Source organism: Podarcis raffonei, chromosome 1 (genome assembly GCF_027172205.1).
Source record: "Podarcis raffonei isolate rPodRaf1 chromosome 1, rPodRaf1.pri, whole genome shotgun sequence".
NCBI lineage: Eukaryota > Metazoa > Chordata > Lepidosauria > Squamata > Lacertidae > Podarcis > Podarcis raffonei.
Genome location: NC_070602.1, coordinates 133,325,063 through 133,350,394, shown reverse-complemented (window position 1 = coordinate 133,350,394; position 25,332 = coordinate 133,325,063). Strand labels below are relative to the sequence as shown.

Below are 25,332 nucleotides of genomic sequence, written 5' to 3'. Positions count from 1 at the left end.
CGTTTGTGTACAGAATAGAATTTATTTGTTATATAGATAAATGGTGTTGCAGTTTTTCTTTTGTTCATTTTTTGCTGTGATTGGTAGGCATCTGGCTAATTTAATTTACAGTTGTAAATTAATAGAGTGGTGACCTCTAAAACAGCCTTTTAAACAAGCCCACAAATGTTACTAACCTACACAGAAGAAATTTCATGTGAACAAACAAATTCCTTCTAACCTACAGATGCTAGGCTGGTGCTTCCATGCAAAGTTGCCCTGAATTATTTCTCCCCTCTTAATTTCATGTGCTATTCTCTTTTTCATGGACTCTTGACTCCAGTTAAGGGGAAGTAATAGTACGGCTCTATTCTTCCTTGATCAGACCACACCTGGAGTGCTGTGTCCAGTTCTGGGCACCACAATTTAATAAAGACATTGACAAGCTGGAATGTGTGCAGGAGGTCAGACAAGATGATCAAGGGTCTGGAAACTAAGCTTTATGAAGAATGGTTGAGGAAGTTTGGTATGCTTAGCTTGGAGAAGAGGAGACTGTTGTAGAGTTGGAAAGGCTCTTGAGGATCATCTAGTCCAACCCTCTGCAATGCAAGTCTCTCCACTAAAGCATCCACGGCAGATGGCCATTCAACCTCTGCTTAAAAACCTCCAGTGAAGGAGAGTCCACAACCTTCTGAGGGAGTTTGTTCCAATGTCAAACTGCTCTTACTGTCAAAATGGTCTCCCTGATATTTAGTAGGAATTTCCTTTTTTGTAATTTGAATCCACTGGTCTGGGACCTAACCTCTGGAGCAGGAGAAAAGAAGCTTGTTCCCTCTTCCATGTGACAGTCCTTAAGATATTTGTAAATGGCTATCATATCTCCCCTTAGTCTCCTCTTTTCCAGGCTAAACATACCCAGCTCCTTCAAATGCTCCTTGTAAGGCTTGGTTATCAGACCATTTATCACCTTGGTTGCACATGTTCCAGCTTGTCAATATCCTTGGAGGATGGAGCAAGCTTGTTTTCTCCTGCTCTGGAGGGTAGGACCTGTACCAATGGCTTCAAGTTACAAGAAAGGAGAATCTGACTAAACATCAGGAAGAACTTTCTGACAGTAAGGGCTGTTCCTGCATTGCAGGACTTGGACTAGATGACCCTCAGGGTCCCTTCCGACTCTACAGCTTTATGATTCTAGAAGGTAAACAAGGATCCAGGTCAAACTGTCTGGCAAATACAATTCTAGACACCTTCCTAGATTTCATTTGGAGTCTACTCTTCAAGTTCCTGTGAAGCCCACTTAAAGGTTGGGAAATTTCTTCTGGTAGGTTGAAGGGTAGGTGGGAACTGTTACTTCTTTAACTTTTTGCAGCTTACAGTACTCTCACCATGATCCATTGACTACGCTGAATTGATGATGAGATGGATTCTGGATGGAAGTTGGTGTCAGTCTCCTTAGTAAATGTACACAGCCTCTTCTACCCTTTCATTATATAGCCTTTTCTGTATGCTGAAGATGCACTTCTTTACTTTTGGCCTTTGACACTTAAGATTTACATTTTCAGGACCTGTTCTAGTTGTGATTCTAATTTGTTTGAAATGGTTTTTAATGTTGTATTTTACATTGACGTAATCCTCAATGGGTGGGGCTCCATTTCTTTGCATCTTCAAGTGGCTGGGGAAACCTAACCAGATGGGCCGGGTATTATTATTACTACTACTACTACTACTATTATTATTATTATTATTATTATTATTATTATTATTATTTGTAACTGGCTTTTAATCTATGATTTGTGACTTTCTTCTATGTTATTTCTGTCATTTTCTGCTAGTGCTGCTACCTTATTATATATTTAATTTATGTGTTTAAAATTATTTCTTTTACTGTTGTATACCACATCAATTACTAGAAGCATGTATTAGGAAAGTGAGCATTTATTACTTACAATTTTTGTGAACAGCAGGGGCAAATTTTGCCCCAGTTGTTTTGTTGCTGCATATCTACATTGTTGATATTGCTTTTTAAAATTTAAACCTTGATCCACATTTTTGACTCTTAAGAGGTACAGTGGTACCTCGGGTTACAGACGCTTCAGGTTACAGACTCCACTAACCCAGAAATAGTACCTCGGGTTAAGAACTTTGCTTCAGGATGAGAACAGAAATTGCGCGGTGGCGGCATGGCAGCAGAAGGAGGCCCCATTCACTAAAGTGGTACCTCAGGTTAAGAACAGTTTCAGGTTAAGAACGGACCTCTAGAACGAATTAAGTTCTTAACCCGAGGTACCACTGTATACTAATATGTTCAGATAATTGTTTTAAATTCTGTCTAAAACAATTGCATTATTAGTCTTTGGAAATGTTTTAAGAGCACAGTTAATATATGGTTTATTTCTTTATTGAAATCCTGAGATCCACCAGCTGGAGTTAGATGCAAAATAATGGCTAGAATTAGCAGAACATAAGAAACAAATGTTAGACATTATTTTTTGATTAATTAATGTGTTAAGAATGGAGCCTTGCCAGAAGATGTTCACTTTTACAGGCATCACTTAAAAGCCAATAAATATTGCCAGATTCAATAGATCACTTTCCCAAGTAAAAAAATTCTCAGGTTGTGTATTCATTATTGCGAGTGTATCAAGTGTGAATGCTTGTATTATTAAGTATTCTTGCAGATACTGTATATAAATGGAAAGATAATGAGGAATGTAATGCAACAAGGTTTGTTCAATTATCTGTATTCTATCAAAAGTTATAGGCAAATAACCAGAAAAAGGAGTGTTGAGAGCCAGTCAGGTGTCATCTTGTTTCGACAATACACCTCATAACACCACTTTTTTTGGAGTAATACTACAAAATTATATATCAATGGAAAGATAATTTAGTGAAGAATGTAATGCAATAATTTTTATGAAAGATTATTTATTACAACATAAATAAGGAGGACATTTGTCAGTGTGTTATATGATTGCTATCAAGTTGGTTGGGGTTTTTTGTTCTTTCATTTAGTGAGCTTGTAAAACGTAATAAAAATAAAGAAATGGTGCAAAGAGTTGACTGCTCACCCAGAAAGTGATGTAAAATAGTAATATTAAGTGAACAAGGCTACAGTTATGAAGAAATTAGAAGAAAAATCAGTGGAAACTTAACGAAAGGTGGCATTTCTAAATTTTTGAAGAGGTATAAGGAGACTCAGTCACTACAAAATCAGACTGGTAAAGGCAGGAAAGGTGCACAACAGCAAGTGACAATAGAAGAATTGAGAAACTGTGCCTACATGACAGAAGAAAATCATCTGGATGTATACAAGACGACATGGCACAATGTAAAGTGAAGTTGAGTGCAAGGACTGTTCGGCTCAGACTGTAGGAATAAGGTCTAAATGCTAAAATTCCAAGGAAAAAGCCATTGTTATCTCTCAAAGAAAGGTTGAAAAGATTAAACTGGGCTAAAACCCATGTTAACTGGACAGTGAACAATGGGACAGTGTTATTTGGAGTGATGAGACCCAAATCTCCTTGCTTGGTAGTGATGGCATGTAGTACCTGAGGAGGAGTATCAGAGAAGATTTACATTCTACTTGCCTTGCACCTACCATGAAACATCCAGTTAGTGTTATGATCTGGGGTTGTATGACAGCAAAAGGTGTGGGCAGAAATTGTGTCAATTGGAATATAAATGCCCAAAAATACATAGCCCAGACATTAACCCAGTCAAAATGGAGCCGACTAAAGAAGCTTGTTAGTTAGAAGCAACCTAGCAATAAAACCCAATTAATAGAGGCAATAATTCAATCTTAGTTTCACATTATTACAGCTGCAGAACTAAAAAACTTGGTTTCACTCCATGGGAAGGCTAAAGGTTACCCAACTATGTATTAACTGACATGGTGAGAATTTTTGTATATCTCATTTTTTTCTTTGTGTTCCAAGTTTCTTCCTTATGAATGCTGTTGTAATAAAAAATCCTTCATAAAAGTTATTGCATTACATTCTTTATTAAATTATCTTTCCATTGATATATAATTTTATGGTATTACTCCAAAAAAGGTGGGTTTATGAGCTATCATTGCCAAAACCAGATGACACCTGATTGGCTCTCTAAACACTAGTGTATGTAACTCTTGAAAGGGGTGTGTGCATATAGAGAAAGAGAATCATACCTCTGAAGAGACTGAAATCTTTGAACACTGCATTTTTACTTGAAAGTCTTAATGCTGCTGATTGAATAACCAAAAGCTGATGAAAAATTACATTGCCTCAAACTATCATTGTTGGGTCCAAAGACAAAAAACCAAAACTTGTATTACTTCCAATACCAGGGACCGTATTACTAGTTGCTGAGGAACAGGAGTGGAAGAGGATCATGTCCTGCTTTGGTAATAAAATGCTGGAGTAGATAAATAGGCCTTATATTTCTTGCTTAAATATGCAAGTGTATGGCTCAAATTAGTCAAGTAATGTTAATAACACCTGAAAAAGGCAGGTGTGCACAAAATCAAGTTTTTTGAGGACCCCCCAATATATATCTATTACTGTGATGGTTCTGCTTCCCTTGCGAAATTGGGAGGCTGATGAAATATTACACACACACACACACACACACACACACACACAGTAGCACCTTAGAGACCAACCAAGTTTTTTTGGGAGGCTGATGTTTGAGATACTGAGAGAAAATGTGGCTTTTTAAAAAAGCATAAAGTGGTTAATTAAAATTGACATCCTCCTAAAGTTCCTCGTGGATACTGTGGTACCTCGGGTTAAGAACTTAATTCGTTCTGGAGGTCTGTTCTTAACCTGAAACTGTTCTTAACCTGAAGCACCACTTTAGCTAATGGGGCCTCCCGCTGCCCCTGCACCGCCGGAGCACGATTTCTGTTCTCATCCTGAAGCAAAGTTCTTAACCCGAGGTACTATTTCTGGGTTAGCGGAGTCTGTAAGCTGAAGCGTCTGTAACCTGAAGCATATGTAACCCGAGGTACCACTGTATTTCTATTAATACTTTTTTTAAAACATTGAAAAACTATCTTTCTTTGTGACTCTTAACACAATATTTCAGATGAACAAGATAGAACAAACAGTGCAATCTGTGCACTGAGTTGGGACTGTAAATTATCAGGGCGATGGGCGTAGCCAGGGTTTTTGTTGGGGGAAGGCCTTTGGGGGGGGCAGAACCTCAGTTTGCTATGTATTTTTATTTATTTTCATTGATGGGGGGAGCTGCCTTTCCCTGCTCCCCCTTGGCTACGCCTATGATCAGGGCCATCCAGAAACTGGTACCCCTTTCCTGCAAGACTGTTAGTAAAGGATCTTGTTACAGGTAGGTACCTGTGTTGGTCTGCTGTAGTCGAAACAAAATTAAGGTGCTACTGGAAGGATTTTTTTTATTTTGTTAGTAAAGGAGCAATCAAATTCAGCAGCAATCAGCAGCAATCAAAGGCTTCAGACCTGAGCACACTTAACTAGGGAATAAGTACTACTAAATTCAGAATTTGTGAGTAAATATATTTAGGATTGTTTTATGTAACACTTTTATTTAAGCTAGTTTCAGACTTAACATTCTGAAGAAATTGGAGTTTTATTTGCTGTGGTAGTTCAGTAGCTGTATTATTAAGATTAAAAGCAGATTGCTAGCTTTTTGGTTTCACAAAACCTGGTTTTGTTTGACTGGTATGGAACTGACAAAACAAACCCTGCCCTTACAAAATAATTAAAAAAATGAAGTCTAGTAGCACCTTAGAGACCAGCTAGGTTTGTTCTAGGTATGAACTTTGTAATTCCTGCTCTTACAGTAAGTAATTCCTGCCCTCAGTCTCTTGGGCTACTTTATGTTCCGGTATTTGCAAGCTAACTCATTCCGCAGAGAAGCTGTGTTCCACTCCGGAATTTGCCTTTTCTCCCCGTTTCTTGAGACCAAGCTCTTTAGGATATCTGCTGCTTTCTGATACTGGGAGACTGTAGTACAGTATGCTGATTGCAGCCGAGGAACGTGTTTGTCTAGGAGTCGGATTACGCTGAGGCATCCAGCGATTGGTGGCAACGGGGAATTATTATTATTATTATTATTATTATTATTATTATTATTATTATTATTATTATTTCCAGCATCGTTCTCCCTTTTGGGCGACAGTAGATTGCAAGGATAATACAGGGCCGGCGCTTCATTTAGTATATCAAGCGGACGAGATATAATCGGATTTGCTCTGCAAAAAGGGCACGATATGCGAACGGGCAATCTTCTGTAAACAATAAAACCGAGGAGGGCGGCTGCTGCTCCTCCCCTCGCTAATCCTCTCCGGCGCTGCTTCCAGAGATCTGCGGGAGGAAAGCTCGCTCTGCTCCCTCCCGGCTTGGATTTGGGGTGGTGATGGTGGGCGCGCGTGGCCGGGAGGCAGGAGAGAAAGGGAGGCTCCGTGGGGCGGCCGTTTCATAGGCAGGCGCTGTCGACATGGAGCGATGCCGTTGCCTCCCCAGGCAGCCGAGCCGGAGGAGGGAAGGGCAGCCGGAGCTGCCGTGCCTCCCGAAGTGACTGCAGGCGGAGGAGATCGCCGCCGGAGGAGAGGCAGGGACAAAGGACCTGGCCTCGGCTAGTCCCCCGCGGCGGGACCGGAGATGTACCTCCTGGACAGCAGCGACCCGGCCTCCGCCCCTTCCTCCCCGGGCGCCGCGGAGCGGGGGACCCCCCAGCGGAAAACGGTCTACCGCATCTCGGTCACCCTAGTGAAGAAGGAGCCTCTCGGCTCGGCCGCCCTGCCCCGCGATGGCTTCCTCCCGGAGCAGCAGCAGCACGAGAGCGCCGGGGCTGCCGCCGGGCACGCTTTCCGCAGCTCGCGGGCCCTCAGCACCGGGCAGCTGGAGCTGGGCCGCCTGAAGGTGACCAGGCGAGCCGGGCTGGGCTTCAGGTGGCCGCCGGCAGAGGCGCGCGGGAAGAAGGACTCGGCGCCCGAGGGGGGTCCCCTGCGGGGCTCGCAGCAGCAGCAGGAGGAGGCCGGCCCCGCGGGGCTCCCCAAACACTCGCCCGCCGAGGAAGCGGCGTCCGGCGGCCTGGTCCCCGCGCGGCCGGCGGCGGCGGCGGCTCCGCTGCGCCGGAGCTGCAGTTTCCGGCACTGGAGCGGCGGGGAGGCGCTGCGGCTGCGCGCCTTGGCGCGGACCAAGCGCCACAGCAGCTCCGGCTGCCTCTCTCTGCCGGCCGGCGGCGCGGGAAGGTCGCTGAGCGCCGGCAGGCGCCCCCCGCGGACGGGGCCCGAGGCGGGCGGGGGCCCGAAGAGCCCGGCCGGCGAGCTGCAGGTGCTTTCGGAGCGGCTGGGGGCCTGGGAGAGTTCGGCCGGGAGCTCTTCGCCCGAGCGCCGCCTGCTGCGCTTCTTCAGCGGGGTCTTTTCGCCCTTCGGGAGCCCCCTGGGCAGGTCTCCCCGGGCCCGGGCGGGGAGCAGCAGCAGCCTCCAGAGAAGCGCCGCCGCCCGCGCGCGGTCCAGCACCGAGAGCCTCGCGGAGCCCCTGAGCAGAGGTGCCTCCGGGGTTGGGCGGGGAAGGGGGCGGGCAGCACTCGCCCGAAATGCGCGCCTTGGCTTTGGCCGACCCGAGAGGGATGCCCTTTCTCGCCTGGGTATTCCTGCACCGTTCCATAAATCTGCACTAGTCGTTGAGCTTGGCTCCTCAGTGTTGGGTCTTTCTATTGGAGAGCAGGAGAAGAGCCTCTTGGTTTCTTTATATAGGTTACTAGGTCAGTGAATCCTCACAGCAGCATGCACACCCTTTGTCTTTGTCAAGTGTTGCTTTTCTTTTCTCTCCCCCACCCTCACACATTTTTTGGTAGAATCCTGCTCTCCTTGTTGTTGTTGCTGTTGTTGTTGATGGTGGTGGTAGTTCAGTAGGACACTCCTAAAGGGCACTGTAGGTTCTTTTAACTTGTTGGAATAATGTTACATTTTATGCCAGTGTGAGGAATGCTAAGTGTGTATGCGCAAACAGTGCAAGGTGCTTTAAAAGCCTATTTTAGACTTTGTATAAATTGTATTGGGATGAACACTTGTTCTCAAAGGCAAATAGGCTCCTAGTAACGCAATGCAATATTAGGACAAAATGGAACTGGTTGCAGGTGATATGCTAAATTAGTGACATTCATAAAACTGCTGAGTTCTTCTGAATGGCTCAGTGAATGTTTGTGAAGTATGCAGAGAACACTGGTTGGTACCCTCTTCTGCATCCCATTACGCTAGAAGCTACAGCAAAGCACCTTTTGCTCATCAAATATTTAAGCTGGCAAAGATGAAGGTGGCAATCTTTGTTGAGAGTAGTGACCTATTGCAGTGCAGGTGCATAGCCCAAGACATAGGAAGAAAAAACTGGAGGCACTGTATGTAGTACATGTGATACAGTATTGATGTTACATTTACATCTAGATAAACAGACATAGGCCTGTGTTATAAGTTCCACTGTGTTCCATCAGTGTGGCTTATTTCCTGGAAAAGGAGTATAGATTTGCACTTTAGAGTCTCCAGATTGGAATGAGCTAGGCTCTGTTTTTTAGATGAAATATAATAAAGGGAGTAGCTCTGTCAGTAAATATAATGAAAACAGGGGAAAGGGCTATGGAATTAAACATCTCTTTTAAATGGGAGCAGGGTTGGGGGATGTGAAAGCAGCAACTCAGTGGGAAATTATTAACATGTTATTAATTATTCCCTGCGTTAGAACTTAAATTTACTCCAGTATGATTATTTCATTCATTGCTTTTATTTATGTAATGTGCATCATGCTTTCCCTTCAAGAAATGGACAGTGGCATTTCATTTCACTAATTATGCCAAGTAGATTAAAAAGTGACTTTCCCAATAAATGGTGGAGTAGAAGAATTAGAACTTGGATAGGAGAGACTTGAGTCTCTCCTATTCAAGGGGTTGTATCCAACAAAGTGGTACTATGTGCGCAAGGACTGCCACTTATGCAATGGAACTTTCCTTTATATGTGACCCCCTGTGTACCCCCCAAATGGTTTTCTTCTTGGAGTGCAGCTGGCTTGCAGTGGGACAAGGGATGAACCGAGCCAGCACATGGGAAGTGGTCCTTTTAATTATTGACATCACAGTTAAGAGAGAGCCTTGCATTTTCACTGGGGAGGTAAAGGAGGCAAAGAAGACATGTTTAACTGAAATCACATTCTGCAAATTTGAATATGGGCTATTGAGTAGCTTTGTCAAGGGATGTTTGATTGACTGTCACATAGGCCATGTGGGAAGACTCTAGAGAGGAGTGGAGTTCTAATTTGGTCCAAAAGGTAGGTTTCCCAAAGCTGTGGCCTGCTAGAGGATGCTGGTGTACAATCAGCAGTCTTAAAGTGCACTTGTGATTGCAGTTTGGAAGGGAAGGCATCCTGAATCATAACAATAATAATGTTATTATTTACATGCCACCCAGCTGACTGGGTTGCTCCAACCATTATGGGCAGCTCCCAACAAAATTTTAAAAGCACAATAAAACCTCAAGATCAGAAACTGTACAGGGCTGCCTTCAGATGTTTTCTAAAGGTCATATAGTTGCTTATCTGTTTAGCATCTGATGGAAGGGCATTTCACAGGGTGGGCACCACTACCAGACAGAGTGCATCCAGTTCTCAGCCGTCGTACCAGATGGAGCTGGTTGACAGTTGCCCCGGACACAAAAATATCCAGCACTTCCATGGACACCAGAGAGTTCAAAATGATCCCATGGCTGCACACCTGCTTCTTTAGTTACCTGGTTGAGGACTAGGGAGCCCCCCCCCACACAACCTGCCTGTCCCCCAGAAACTGTACTTGTCAGGATTCAACCTCAACCCATTTTCATGTCTGACATTTTATTTTATTTTTATTTTGCTGGAAGACACCCAGAGTGTCTGGGGAAGCCCAGCCAGATGAGTGGGGTATAAACAATAAAATAATTATTATTTTAATTATAATTATTATAACTGCCACCCCACTGAAGACGTGGAGGAGCCTCCAGACGCAAAGGATGTTCACTGCCTTCCCTGGTTCCAATTTAAACAAGAGATAGAACTGGATATCATCTGCATAATGGTGAACACCCAGTCCAAACCCCTGGTGATATAGATGATGCAAAGCATGGGGGAGAGGATGGAGACCTGAGGCACCCCATAAGTGAGTGCCGAGGGGTCTTAACACTCACCCCCAACACCACTTTTTGGCCATGGCCCAGGAGGAAGGAGCAGAACCACTGTATAACAGTTCTCTGAACTCACAACCCTCCTAGATGGTCCAGAACGATACCATGATTGATGTTATCAGAAGCCACTGAGAGATCCAGCAGAACTAGGAAACAGCTTTCACCTCTGTTCCTAGCCCACCAGATCATCAACCAGTGTGATCAAGGAGGTTTCAGTCTCATGATGAAGCCTGAATCCTGATTGGAAGTAATTCAAATGGTCCACATCCTCCAGATTTGCCTGGAGTTGTTCAGTGACCAGTTGCTTCTTTGGGACTTTGAAGTGTGCAATCACCTGATGTTATTGTGATGACAGGTGGATTGACAGGTGGGGAGGGCTAAGAATATAAGAAGAGCCTCCTGGATCAGGTCAGTGGCCCATCTGTCACATCTTGTTCTCACAGTGGCCAGCCAGATGCATAGGAGAAGCTAGCAAGCAGGACCTGAGCACAAGAGCCCTCTCCCTTTACTGTGGCTTCCAGCAATTGGTATTCAGAAGTGTAACTCTCTCTAACCATGGAGGCAGAACATAACTATCTTGGCTAGTAGTCATTGTTGGTTTTCTCCTCCATGAATTTGTCCAATTCTCTTAAACCATCCAGGTTTGTGGGCATCATTACCTCCTGCAGTTTGGTCTGTAAGGCTAGGTCCTGCTAAGATACTAACTCATGGAGCCAAAAGGTCCCCACCCTGCTTTAGAAGCAATACTTCTTGATCTTTGCCATCTACGTTATACTAGGACTAGCTTCTGTTTGCCATTTTTCATAATAATAATAATAATAATAATAATAATAATAATAATAATTATTTATTATTTATACCCCGCCCATCTGGCTGAGTTTCCCCAGCCACTCTGGGCGGCTCCCAATCAGTGTTAAAAACAGTACAGCGTTACATATTAAAAACTTCCCTGAACAGGGCTGCCTTAAGATGTCTTCTGAATGTCAGGTAATTATTTATCTCTTTGACATCTGATGGGAGGGCGTTCCACAGGGCGGGCGCCACTACCGAGAAGGCCCTCTGTCTGGTTCCCTGTAGCCTCACTTCTTGCAATGAGGGAACCGCCAGAAGGCCCTCGGCGCTGGATCTCAGTGTCCGGGCTGAACGATGGGGGTGGAGACGCTCCTTCAGGTATACAGGACCGAGGCCGTTTAGGGCTTTAAAGGTCAGCACCAACACTTTGAATTGTGCTCGGAAACGTACTGGGAGCCAATGCAGATCTCTCAGAACAGAAAGAAATGACTGATGGAATGGAACAAAACAAAAGAGAGAGAATTCCTGTAAACCATGGCCATACCTCCTGTTGTTTACTCCTTGGTTTTTAGATTGGTCAGGAAGACCAAACTTCTTCTCCCTTGTCAACAGTTCGTGTTGCTTTTTAGTCTGCCTTGAGTAAACATTTGTATCTTTTCAACCTTTCACATCGCAACTTTATTTATCCTCTGCTTAATGTATTTATTGAGTACATTTTACTCAAAGCATTGCCATAACCAACTGTCACATTCACAGTTGATGGGGAATGAGTGGATAATCTTGAATACTAATTACACATCTGTCACTCTGCTGAGAAGTAATTAGGCAATTCTACTTAGCAGATCAAATCCTTTAACTCTGGTAGCATTTTGAAAAACTATACCCCCTCATTCACTCTGCAATTTCATATTGGATATGAAATCTAACACAACACTCATTCTTAAAGAGAGGATTCTATTTCATGTTAAATAATTCTCCTTTTTGAGCCTCATTCTTTAACCACCTTGATAACGGCGATATTGTGAGAAGGAACTATTAGGAGTGTCAGTGCCCTCTCCACTTGGGAGTTCAAGAGCTTGCACTGTGAAGTCCAAAGGGACATCAGCCTAATGCAGTTCCAGCTAGACTTAAATACATTAATACCTTTTATCTCCATATCATACTGCATTAAATGTTCCTGTTAATAACATGTTGTAGTTGCTTAAAACGGTTGCCTTGTATCTGAAGAAGTGTGCATGCACATGAAAGCTCATACCAAGAACAAACTTAGTTGGTCTCTAAGGTGCTACTGGACTATATATATATATATATATATATATATATATATATGCCTTTCACTGTTAGACCATGATGTAGAACTTGTAATGTGTATATAGTGGTACCTCGGGTTACATACGCTTCAGATTACATACGCTTCAGGTTACAGACTCCGCTAACCCAGAAATAGTACCTCGGGTTAAGAACTTTGCTTCAGGATGAGAACAGAAATCGTGCTCCGGCGGCATAGCGGGAGGCCCCATTAGTTAAAGTGGTGCATCAGGTTAAGAACAGACCTCTGGAATGAATTAAGTTCTTAACTCAAGGTACCACTGTAGCTTCAAAGATCAGAGTTAAAATTACTTCATTTCATGAACAATGCTCCTTTTGCATGCTTTTGTGGTGGTTTTAAGGTATGTATCAGTTGGACATATTAATACAGTATTTGGATCCATTATGAAGCTTTTAAGAAACTGTCTAGTTTAATTCTACCAGATTTTGCAGAAGTAGTGTTTTTTAATCAAGGTTGTTGCTGGAACATACCAAAGTTAAATGCAAGAGAAGGCATTCAGGAGGCAGTTAACACTTAATTCTCCCCTGATGTAAATTACATTCAAGACATGGATGCTATAGAATAAAGGATTGTATCAAAATTAGAACTTCTAGGTCATGATGCAATTAAAATGGAAATATTTGAAAGTGGATTGTTTTGGTGTATTTACTTTTTGTAAGCTATCTTGGGAGAGCTTGACTCTGAAAGTTGGCATACGCATTTGTTAAATAAGTATACATAAATCCTTACTTGAGAGTTCTTTGCAAATGGTACTGATTGTGAGTGTACTACTACTACTACTAAAAGGTAAAGGTACCCCTGATCATTAGGTCATCTTGCTCTATAGGCCGAGGGAGCTGGCATTTGTCTGCAGACAGCTTCCGGGTCATGTGGCCAGCATGACTAAGCCGCTTCTGGCGAACCAGAGCAGCGCATGGAAATGCCGTTTACCTTCCCGCCGGAGCGGTTCCTATTTATCTACTTGCATTTTGATATGCTTTCGAACTGCTAGGTGGGCAGAAGCAGGGACCGAGCAATTTATATACTGTTACTCATAAAAGCCCACCAAAATGGTTTACAACATAATAAAAACCATGTAAAAAATAAATATGCTGTCCTGAGCAAAATATTCTCTGAGGTAGGTTAGACTGAGTATGTGACTGACCCACAGTCACTTAATGGGTTTCACAACTAAATGAGGATTCAGACTCCCTGGTTATAGTCAGATGCTACCCGCTAGATGGGGACCTTTGCCACAAACGGTTTGGTGGAGATGCCTGCAAGAAATAGTGATTTCAATTTTTGGGGGGGAAATGCAAAAAAGACTTGGAGGGGGTAAAACAGGGAAAGAAGGAAAAACCATTTCCTCCCTTAAATTGTCTGTTCCCCGCCCTGAGCCTTCCCATCTCTAGGTAAGTGGCAGTGACATGCGACATTGGGAAGACAGGAGAGCAATGCAGGCCTGCCAGATGCTACTTTCTTCAAGTACAGCAGGGGGTCAGTGAATGCACTTCCCTGACTTCTGCAGAGCTAGGAACAAACTGCCTGCACTTGTAAAGATGGGGAGAGGAGCCAAGAATAATATGCAGATGAGATGTGGATCACTTCAGAATCATCACTCTTACTAGATTCCATGATGCTGTGATCTGAGGACTATTTACTTCTTCCTTATTTTTTCAGATAATAGCTGTCTGGAAGCAATTGCATCATTGTATTTTGTAGTTAGCAGCCATATATGCCACTACTAGAATCCTATTTGTTTGTTTCTATACTCTCTTATCAGGAGTTTTCTATTTAAAGCCACATATAACATTTTTCTCTCTTCAGCGCACGCTTTTATGTTAAATATTGTCATGTGTTGATGGAAGTGGGTTAAAAATATTAGAAGGTTCCAGGTCAGAGGCAAAGAAGATGCCAGATGTACTGAAATAGCCAGATGATTAAGAACTAAACTAGTATTAAGGTCATGGTCTGAATTAAATAGGGGAGAGATTAATGCTTGCAATAATTCAACTGTATGCCAGATGGTGTCCTTAGTAATTGAAGTGATGGCACAAAAATATTTTGTTAGCATTTACAACTTAGGTATTTTGGCCACCATTTACAAGATGATCTGAGACAGAAAACATCTAAGGGCTATAACATGCATTGTGTAAATTAAAACACACACCACTATCTGGTGGAATGCTCTGTCACAAGAGACTAGGGCCCTGCGAGACTTGACATCTTTCCGCAGGGCCTGCAAGACAGAGCTGTTCCACCAGGCCTTTGGCCAGGGCACAGCCTGACCCCACTCCTTTGGCAATCCTCACAGAACTCTAGCCCAATGGTTGCCATTAATCTGATTTGAATTGATTTTATAATGAAATGATTTTAGAATGTTGTATCATTTTACTGTTGTTAGCCGCTCTGAGCCCGGCTAACAAGGGAGGGATATAAATAAAAATAATAATAATAATTATTATTATTATTATTATTATTATTATTATTTTATTATTATTAATTTAAGGCTTATTAACTTTAATTTAAGCATGGATGCATTTATACACATGCAAAGTTCTTAGGGGAGAGTAATTTGAAAAAGTTAAGTTTGAAAGATTCACAGTTGCAATTGACTGTTGTATTCATTTTTTATATTAATTTTACCAAACTATCCCCTTTTGGTAATACAGTTGTACCTCAGCTCAACACCATGGGAGTTGAACGTTTTGGCTCCCAAACAATTGAAAACCGGGAGTATTCCAGTTTTCGAACATTCTTTTGTAAGTTGAACGTCCAATGCAGCTTCCGATTAGCTGCAGGAAGCTGCAGCCAATTGGAAGCTACACTTTGGAAGTCAAATGGACTTTCAGAACAGATTCTGTTTGACTTCCGAGGTATGACTATAGATTTTCCAGCTCACATCACTGGTAGGGAGGCAGATTGCTAAGGTTTCCAAGCCCAGGCAAGGTTAATCAGTTCATTAAATGTGTGTTCCAGAAGCCAGTGTCTAGAAGGTCAAGGCAACTGATGCTCAGACTTCTTAACTTCTCTCGGTAATCTTCTGTGCTTCTTGAATGGATGTCGGGAGTCTTGAAGGGTATCTCAGGATATGTATATCTTAAAAACCTTAACGTAAAGCACTTAAGACACTTTTCTGTTGAAGATCTATGCTTCAACATATAGATCTTTTTGCATAATTCAACCTTGTTCTTGACGCTTTGACTTTGGGCTGCCCAAAAACTTGAACATGGGTCTTTGGGCTCCTTTGGGAGGTGGGGCAGGAAATAGTAGTGCTAGTGGTAGTGCTGGTAGTAGTAGTTATATACAGTGGTACCTCGGTTTACGAACTTAATTCGTTCCAGAGGTCCGTTCTTAAACCGAGGCACGCTTTCCCTAATGAGGCCTCCCGCCGCTGGTGCCCTTCCACCATTCAGATTCTGTTCGTAGACCGAGGTAAAGTTCGCTAACCGGAATACTACTACTGGTTTTGCGGATTTCATATACCAAATAGTTCATAAACAGGGCTGTTCTTAAACCAAGGTACCACTGTACTTGGTAATACTTTTCAACCCAAATCTTCCTAACCACATGCCTTTACTTTACAATAAAACCACACAAAAAAACCAAAATGGAACAGATGCTGTCCCCATTGGGTGGCAAAATAGCTGCACATAGAATTGTTTTTAAAAAGCAGAAAAAAGTTTTGAAACAGAAGTGTACATTCTTAATGTATATGTGAAATATGGAAATGTGAAAACAAGACAGACATTTCTAATTAATTGAATAGCCATGCACTTACTATTTTAAGGAAGCAAATGTGTCTTAAAAACCATGATTTCATTTTTTTAAAAAATTGGGTGTTAACATGAAAGGAATAGTTTATGTGTCTAGAGACCTATATCTATTTAATGCATGTTAGGGCATGAGTTTGACTAAACTACGGGAGGCAGTGGAAGACAGGAGTGCCTGGCGTGCTCTGGTCCATGGGGTCACGAAGAGTCCGACACGACTAAACAACTAAACAACAACAACAGGGCAAATAATGCTACTGTGCCATGCTGGCCATTAAGTGGTTTCTAATTTTGGCATTTCCTTCCTTATTTTAAAATAAGGAAACATGTTCCTGTATGAGGTACCTCAGAGTAGATATACCTATGATTCATTCTGGTATAAGTAATAGGTGCAAAATGGCAACGGAGAGTAGTACTTAGGATTAAACACCAGACATATTTTGGACTTCTGTTGCTATTCCAGAAGAACTGCAAAAAATAGAATAAGGATGTCTAGGTAGAATAAGCTTGAGGATTTGTATTAGTTACAACTTGATGCATCTCTTTGTGAAAGTGTATTGACTTTGCCACTGTATGGTTAATGTCACATCCAGTTCTAAGCATGTATATGTTCATTATTGGCCTTGGGGATAAGTAGGCTAATAAAATTAGGAGGGTACACTAGTCACTCCTGCTGATTACAGGCTGGATACGGCAGTTACTACCATGTAGTGCTGCTGTCTACTCTCCTCATTCATGTCAACTTGGCATATCTTTACCGAAAGTGAAAGGAATTGCTTTAGCTGCAGTTATGCACATTACTATATTTTGCCTGCATAGTATTAATAAATGGCAAAGCCTTAGGTGCATAAACTTAAGCTGTTAAGATTCTAAATTAATGGGCAAAGTATACATGACTATCCCCATAATCTTACAGTTAAGTGTGCTTAGCACAGAAAATGACATGTATCGCAGAGCCATCTGTTTTTCAGAAATGAGCTGTCACTGAGCAGAGCTATGAAATAGAAGGGTTTTCTTATTAAAATATAACTTGATGGGAACCAAAGATTATTTGCATGGGTAGAAGTGCCTTTTTTTCTTGTACAATTTGCCCATCCAATTCTGCTGACTCCCCCTTTCTGCTGCAGGCCACTCATGCCTCATCTTTTCAGGGAAAGTCCCCCAAATCTCAAAAACAGTTTTGACAGGTGCAGGAGGCTCCAGTGGGGATGGGGGTGGGTGGGTGGGTGGGTGGGAAATCCCTATTATGCAGCAGAGCTCTGCTCTCACTTTGGGCCCAGGCAATAGATAATAACATGAAAATAAGTTAAGTCACCTGTAACAATTATTTAGTGCTGATGTATGGTTAAAATGCTTTATTAAAAAATGTTCAATTTTACAGATGCCTTTGTAAATAGCCAGGAGTGGACACTAAGTCGATCTGTGCCAGAACTCAAAGTGGTAAGTAACATTTCAGTACACTACTTTCAGTTTCTTTCTTAAGTTATTTGGTTTAATTCATGTTGACACTGCAGATGAAAGATTTGTTTCTTTCACTCATTTAGTTGAACTCCTCCTCTGAATGGCTCTGTACCATGCCAGGTTCTAAAGCTTTCAAATGTAACTCAGGAGAAAAAATATGTTTATGTTTGGGTTGACTACTTGGCACTGATACTAGGACCTTTCCTGGTATCAGTGTCAAGCTCACCAGCCTGTTGTTTCTTGGGTCTTATCCCCCCCCCCCCTTTTGAAGATGGTGTAGCACTCTTGTCAGAAAGCTGGAAGAGGCTTGAGCAAAGCCTCAGACTTGTGGCCTTTTCTCTTCCTTGTGGCCAGGTGAAAGATCTTGCTGGTCTTTGCTTTCTCTTTAAAATAATAATTGGTTTTTTGTGTTGCAAAAGCTGGAGGTTGTGGGTTATTACAAACTATGGTCAATTTTATTTAAAATCATTGGTTATGAAGCTGGCCTTTTTAAAATGAGAATGATTGAGAAACCCATTCTGGTCATAAAGCAAAGTAAACAATAAATGTGAAACTAAATACTGGCAAAGTTGTCCTCTCTAATGTGCAGGAGAGGGGAGGTGGAAATTCACAAGCCTGAAGCTTTGCTCTGGCTTATTCTAGTTCATGCATGTAGTGCTAAGCCATGGTTTAGCGCAGCATTAAAACATGGTTGAATAAGAATGTTTTTCTTATTTTCTGAAGTATTCTATTTAGTGTAATATACAGTCGTACCTTGGAAGTCGAACGGAATCTGTTCCGGAAGTCTGTTCGACTTCCAAAATGTTCGGAAACCAAAGTACGGCTTCTGATTGGCTTCAAGGAAGCTCCTGCAGCCAATTGGAAGCCGTGGAAACCCCACCGGATGTTCGGCTTCCAAAATCCACCTCAACCTGGTATTTCTCGTTTGGGTTTACGGCGTTCAAGAGCCAAAATGTTCGAGAACTAAGCTGTTCGAAAACCAAGGTATATGTTAGTTGGGATGAGTCGAGGCTCCTTTCAGGTTGAAGTACTATAAGTTTCTTATTCCTTATGTGTGGCCTGAGGGGGCAGAACAAGGTAAAGCATATTGTCTCCAAACAGCCTGCTTATTTCTCTAATTATTGTTTCTACTTTGGTATTATTTGTTTTTAAATTTTAATTATAATATGGTTATTTTTGCCATCTGTTTTTGTGTACACATACTGAAGATAACTGCATTGTTACTCTTTTTAGTGGCTCAACTGCAGTTGGGTTTTGATTGCTTCAGTTAATCTTAGTACTAATTGAAGGGTTTGTTCTGTGTTCCAGAAGTAACTTGCTTGAGGAAGCTGCTTTTATAATGTCTGAGCCACACCCTGAGCTATTATGTATAAGAATAGAAAAAGGAGCTAATTATAAGTACCATTGCAGCATCCGTTAACTGTAGTTAATTATACCTAGTAGCCTATTAATGGAAATGAAACTATAGTCATTCTGTCTTGCACAAGCACCGTTTTGCAGCAGTGTTTAATTTATATAGTTAATAGTTTAATTTAAATAGCTAAATTAAAACAAGCCAACTTCAAACTGTTTTTGAAACTGTCTTGTTACCTGAAGAAGTGTGCATGCACACGAAAGCTCATACCAATAACTAACTTAGTTGGTCTCTAAGGTGCTAATGGAAGGAATTTTTTTATTTTGTTTCATTTATTTTGTTTTGTTTCAGCTAACGCTGGATAATGTTAACCACAGTTCTGGATCCAAGCATGAACAAATGCAGAAGCTAGAGCTTCTAAACCATGACTTAACATTCAAATGCAGTGAAAATGATAGTTTCTTCAGTGCAGAATATTGCATTACAAAAATAGGTAAATGGGAATAAGATGCTGTAGAAAAAGTATAGATGTATTTCAAAGAGTGAGTCTACAATGTTACACTTTTTTCATCGTGTTGAATAAGAGAAATGCTTAAATGCACAATTCCGCAAATGCACTAAGGGTGTTAGGAAGGCACGGAGGTGAACAAGTTACTCTGAAGTGGTACTTGAAGGTGGAAGCTAATTGGAGCTAGCAGGGGTCCTAGGCTAAAAGGAGAAATACCAGGTTGAGGTGGATTTCTTCCTCTTTTTGCTTTGTCAGCTTTTCAGGAACTGTTCAAGGGAAGCTTCTTCTGAAGATTGGTCAGAAAATTCAGCTGATACAGAATGGGCCTTTTCTGCAGTGGCTCCCCAGTTGTGGAATGCTCTCCTGAGAGAGGCTCGCCTGGCACCTTCATGACATAACTTTAGGCGCCAGGCAAAAACTTTAATCAGATCTTTGGCTGCTTACATCTTTTAAATGTGTTGTGGGAGAGGGTGGGGATGTTACTGGTTTCTTTTGGTTCTTGTTTTGGTTATGTATTTTGTACTTGTATTTTTTAATGTTGTACTTGTTATGTTGTGAACTGCCCTGAGAGCTACGTATGCATGGAGGGTGGTTGTAGCAGACTCACCCCGCCAACTGCACCCAGTTACATATAGCAGACCCACCGCACAGTACGCCAGTTAAACAAATTTGTACAATTAACACAGGCTAACTTGTGGGGGTCTTGTGAGAAGGGAAATTTTGATTCAGAGAGTCTCAGGCAGGAGTTGATAAACAAGTTTTATTCACAAAAAACGGGGTTTGGTGAAACAAAGTTGGGTCAGGAGGTGTGTTCTTTCAGGTAGAAGCTAAGTTATTACTTAAACTAAATAAAAATGTCACAGGCTTAAACACAGTATATGGACAGCTTTTCTTAAACTTCAGTTACTCAGTAATCAGTTGTTACATTTCAGTTTCTGTTACTTCTCTCTTTTGCTTAGTTATGGCAGGTTAATGCTTTTAAAACAGCACAGGTTCCTTCACCATTTATTCCTTTGGTTCATGAGCAAGGGCCACTTTCTGTCAGTTACCTGCTCTCTTAACAATCCCCCTCCTGAGGTCTTCCAATTAGCATAGCAGACCCAGGGGATCCCCTCACCCCTCCTGACAGGAATGAGACCCAGGGAATCCACTTTCCCACAGCTTCTGCCTCTCCTGGCTCAGACTCAGCCCTCCCGGTAACTTCCGTCTATCTTCCTATCTATGTTGTGAGGCTCCTTCCTCATGCTATAGATAGTCTCCTGAGAGCAGATGCTCAATTCAAATCAGAACTAATTCTCCCTCAGAATTAGTTCTAATCCTTTTCTCCCATCTCAAATCCAGCCCTTATCCAATTCTCTCCCTCAGAAACGGCTCCTTTTATTTTCCCTCCCAAAATGCTGGCTCCACCCCCTTCTGGCTGGCTGTCTTGGTAGCCAATCAGAGAGGGGCTCCATCCCTTTGGTGGAATTCCGAGGCACTGCGTCACCAGACACTGGTCTGGCTCAGCTGTCCGTCACAGCGGTATACAAATTAAATAAGTGAATAAATACAAGACTCTCCCAAGTCATGTCTGTCCAGATCTTATTTTAGTGAGGAAATCCCAGTCATTGAATTACTTGTGTTTTCCAAATCCTGTTATGGCCAGGAACTCCTCACCACTGTGAGGCTTTTCCTTCCTCAGGTATTGTGGTATCCAGGAAGCCTGCAGTACATTGTGAGGCCATGGTAAAAAGTAAAGGACCCCTGGTCAATTAAGTCCAGTCAAAGGTGACTATGGGGTGCAGCGCTTATCTTGCCTTCAGGCCAAGGGAGCAGGCATTTATCCACAGACAGGTTTCTGGGTCATGTGGAAACCGGATCATAACTAAACCGCTTCTGGTGCAACAGGACACCATGATGAGTGCCAGAGTGCACAGAAGCGCAGGGACGCGGGTGGTACTGTGGTCTAAACCACTGAGCCTCTTGGGCTTGCCGATCGGAAGGTTGATGGTTCAAATCCATGCAACAGGGTGAGCTCCCATTGCTCTGTCCCAGCTCCTGCCAACCGAGCAGTTCGAAAGCACACTGGTGCAAGTAGATAAATAGGTATTGCTGCGGCAGGAAGGTAAACGGCATGAGACCATGACTGCCCCTGTTTGTCTTCCTCCACACCTATGGGGAGGTGCATGTTGCCTCCTGGCTCCTGCAATCTTCCTGGCCCCACAGACCTTTGCTATGAGGTCAGGTGAGAGGTCTTTCTAAGGAGTCCCCCACAGGCTCAGAAGGGCCCATCTAATTCTGAATTGAGATAAGTGGTTTTCCCTATTAGTGCATAGAGGACATTTACTGCTTTTTAATTCAGAATAGCAAACATAAGTTTACCTTAGTACCTTTTCCGTTGCCTGATTATGCTTCCTGCTTCTGATGTTATTTGAAAGGAGGGTGTTGGCTTGAGTATCTAAATTTAGTATTGATTTAGCATTAAAAGTAATTCATTTCCATTTGCAAATTTGTCCAGTGAGATCTCCACTTGTAATAATTTAAAGTTAAAGTAAAAAAAAACTTTCACCTTTTATCTCCACAGGGAATTGTGGGCAACTTAGCTAGTGGTAAATCTGCCCTTGTACATCGATATCTGACTGGGACGTATGTCCAGGAGGAATCACCAGAAGGTACAATGACTGATAGACCATTGGAAGCATGCTTTTGTTAAACCTTTATCCTGTCTGTTAGCAACAGTATTTTGTGTGATATTAGCATACAAGGGTATTGTGTTAGAAATTGAAAACCTCCAGGTATAGGGCGGTATATAAATTCAATAAATGAATGAATGAATGAATGAAATTGGAATTTTGCATACTTGCCTCCACATACTCTTAAAAGGAGCAAGCTGGTAATAGTTAGCTTACCTTGTTTCACAAAGCGTACCCAGCTGCAAGAAGTCTAAATGCTAGCAGAATGCTTCCCATTCCCCATCACAACTACTCTGGTTTTAGTTGTGAATTCTTCATGTGGGCAATATTCTTAATCTGATTTCATAATTTGCCTCCTAAACTACTTGTGAGGACATCAGTACCAACTCACATTTTAGTCCTTTGCCTTACTGAAGAGGTTGAGAATATAATTTGCATGTCACTTGTTCACATTATTGTTCCGCTCAATTTTTAGAAACAGCTATAAAAATAAAAAAGTTGTTAAAACTCTGATTATGGCTAATTAGTTGATTTCAGTTGAACAAAGTGGGTTTAGGTTTGAAATTGTATGAATAATAGTAGCATCTAATTAAGGTAACACTCACTAAAATTAATATCCTGATATTTTTATTCTCCTTATGAACTTTAAAATGCAACTGAGACACTGAATTTCTGGTTCCTTCTTTTCCTTACTGGCTGTTCCATTCTTTGCAGATATGGATGCAGGTAACTATATGTCCTCTTCATAGCAGCACTTGTTTTGAAGAGAGGAAGCAAAGCTTTTGTACGAGTTTCCCCTTGTTTTGTGTGCCATTTTGTTTCCCTTTGATTTTAAGTTACAAACGCATCCCACTGTCACTTGCTGTAGATGTCTTAGTAATAGTCATATGTAGAGTCATGTGTCTGTAACAACATCTGTTTGAAATTAACATTTCCTAAGGTGCTTTTAACTTCTGTATGCTAACAATAGTTACAAAGGGAACCCACAAAAGGCATTTGATTTTGACTCAGAGCCTTCTAACCCAAAAATCTCCCAAATCTTGCTTTGTTAATAGGACAGGGCGGGAGAACAGTTAAGTCCATGCTACATTCATTGTTGATTCACTGACTTCACAAGTCAAGGCTAAAGTATGAGAGAGTGCTACTCCAGTGTTTACAGTTCTTTTCTGCCTCAGTGTGGTTTTGCATCCATAGAGCAAGTAGTAGCGCTGTATAAGAAGCCACAAGAAGAACGCTTTGTGCCTGCCCTCAGTTAAGCTGCATAGCAGATCTGAGCTGGTGGTAGTATGGGGTTTTTTAGAGACTCTTAAAGCCCCCAGCCCCCCATTTTAATTGAAAGAGAGCTTTGCCTGTTTAAATATAGATAACTGCAGAGTGATTATTCTGTGTCAATACTGAGATTCTTATCTGGATAATTGTTCCAAGGTCAGACCACTATATGTGTCACTTGCTGTTCACTTTTGCTTTCTTAACGAAAGTGCCAAAAATATTTGCTCAAAAGCCACTAAGTGAGGAAAACATATTGCATATGAGTTAGATGTAGAACCCCCAAACTCCCCCCAATTCATGATCTCTGATTAACTTTTGGGAAATGGGATACAGGAGAATCACTGAGTAAAACATATTCACACTTGCTGACTGCAGTACTGTGTGGCACAGTACTGGATAAAGCTCACAATTTTTTAAAATCATGTACTAAGGGACATGTTTATGGCATGTAGCACCATAGGTTGAGCTTGCTGGTAAAAGTGTGCATGTCATGGGGTATAGTCCTTCCCACTGCTAGCAGAAAATATGAATGCATAATGCGGAGCAAAGTAGGTGAAGTTACAGAATAAGCCAGCCATGATGCAGCTTCTTTGCTATCTGTTTTGAACTAATGCCTTCATCCCTACAAGATAGGTTGTTCCTTAGTTGTGCTATCTGTTTGCTTTTTTACTGGTCTTAAAGCAGGGCAGAAATTGAGGCAGGAATCTGTAGTTATTAGCGATCATGTCACTCTTATTTCTACACCTTTCCCCACAACTAGTTAGTTGATTGTTTTTCAATATCTTTAGGAGAATTTGAAATGCTGTTATGATTCTCCCTGATCTGTCCTCACTTTTTAACCTTAAAAGGATAAAAAAATAAAAATAGTTGGGTCATGAAGAAAATATATAAAAAGAAAGTATGTTTTGTAAGCCAAATGTATGCATCTGAGGACTTATCTAATGTCTCTTAACATAGATAGACTTGTCAGACAATATATGTCTCCTAAAAGATTACTTTCTTCCATGTTGGCTATGGGAGTTATATTCCAACCCATCGGGAGGGTACCAGGTTGAGGAAGGCTGGCAAAAATCCATGGACAGAGAAAAGGTTTATTTCTTGCCAACACTTCATAATGTGATAATGCCTTGCACATCATTTTTCCAATATGGAGGTGATCTCTGTGTATGAAAAATGAAGGTGCCTAAATGTAATTGTGTTAGCTTTCAGATCCCTATAAAGCTTTTTTTATGATGTCTCCAATGCATTGTAAAAATGAGAATGATTTGTAGTAGCGGAATATAATTGAAAGTATGTATATTTACATATATCTAATATCTGTAGTTTGGTCATACCTTTGCTAGGACCAACCAGGTAAGGTACAAATCAGGGCCTGCGGCAGGGGAACAAGGAAAAATACCACTCCCCCGTACAAAGATTAAGCTAGGTAAGGCCAGCTTGTAGACTCAGTTCTAAGATGGAGACTGCATGTTAAATTGGTCCCTCCCCAATGCTACAAATGTATGGTTATTCATTGACTATTCTGGGGTAAAGAAGCAATCTTATTCCCAGTTTCTAAGCAACTAAAGTCTGAATTGTAACTTAGATCTGTCTTGCACTTTAAACAAACAAACTATATCGGTTCTTGGGTGTGTAGACTACCTTTTGCTTCTGCATACTTGGATGTTTCTGAATATTTCTGTGAGAGAAAAAATGAGAGTAACACTTGGGAGTGGGGTAGGGAAATTTGTGTTACGATTATTACAAGGCTTGAGTGGTTTAGCAGCATAGCCGCCCTACTGGTTATTGGAAATTGCTGTATGTTTACTTTTGGCTTATGTTTACTTTTGGTGATGGGAGTGTTATAGACTGGTATCTGCCTGTTTAATCTGATCATTCTAACACTGAGTAGCAGTTTTAAGAATGCAGGAATTGTATATAAGGGCTACCACAGGACCAGTAAAGTATTTAAAGAAATAATTAGTATTGTTCCCAGGAGCATAGTCACCAGCCATGTTCCTGGGAATGATGCTGTCATGATGCCACATCATTCCCATTGAACCATTCTGTGATA

The 25,332-nt window shown here is 41.7% G+C and overlaps 1 protein-coding gene across 7 annotated transcripts in view; it reads left to right on the top strand.

The window, feature by feature from the left end:
- Positions 1–25,332, top strand: part of AGAP1 (ArfGAP with GTPase domain, ankyrin repeat and PH domain 1) — a 326,368-nt gene that overhangs the window by 13,063 nt on the left and 287,973 nt on the right. For 2 of the 7 annotated variants that reach the window (XM_053362851.1, XM_053362868.1), the window contains exons 1-4: positions 6,092–7,488; positions 17,397–17,455; positions 21,902–21,989; positions 22,725–22,736. In XM_053362851.1, the coding sequence (XP_053218826.1) occupies positions 6,597–7,488; positions 17,397–17,455; positions 21,902–21,989; positions 22,725–22,736 (1,051 nt within the window). In that variant the 5' untranslated portion in view covers positions 6,092–6,596. Of the gene's footprint in view, positions 1–6,078; positions 7,489–17,396; positions 17,456–21,901; positions 21,990–22,724; positions 22,737–25,332 lie in introns of those variants that run through there. The other 5 variants (XM_053362889.1, XM_053362861.1, XM_053362842.1 and 2 more) reach the window with 5 other exon arrangements.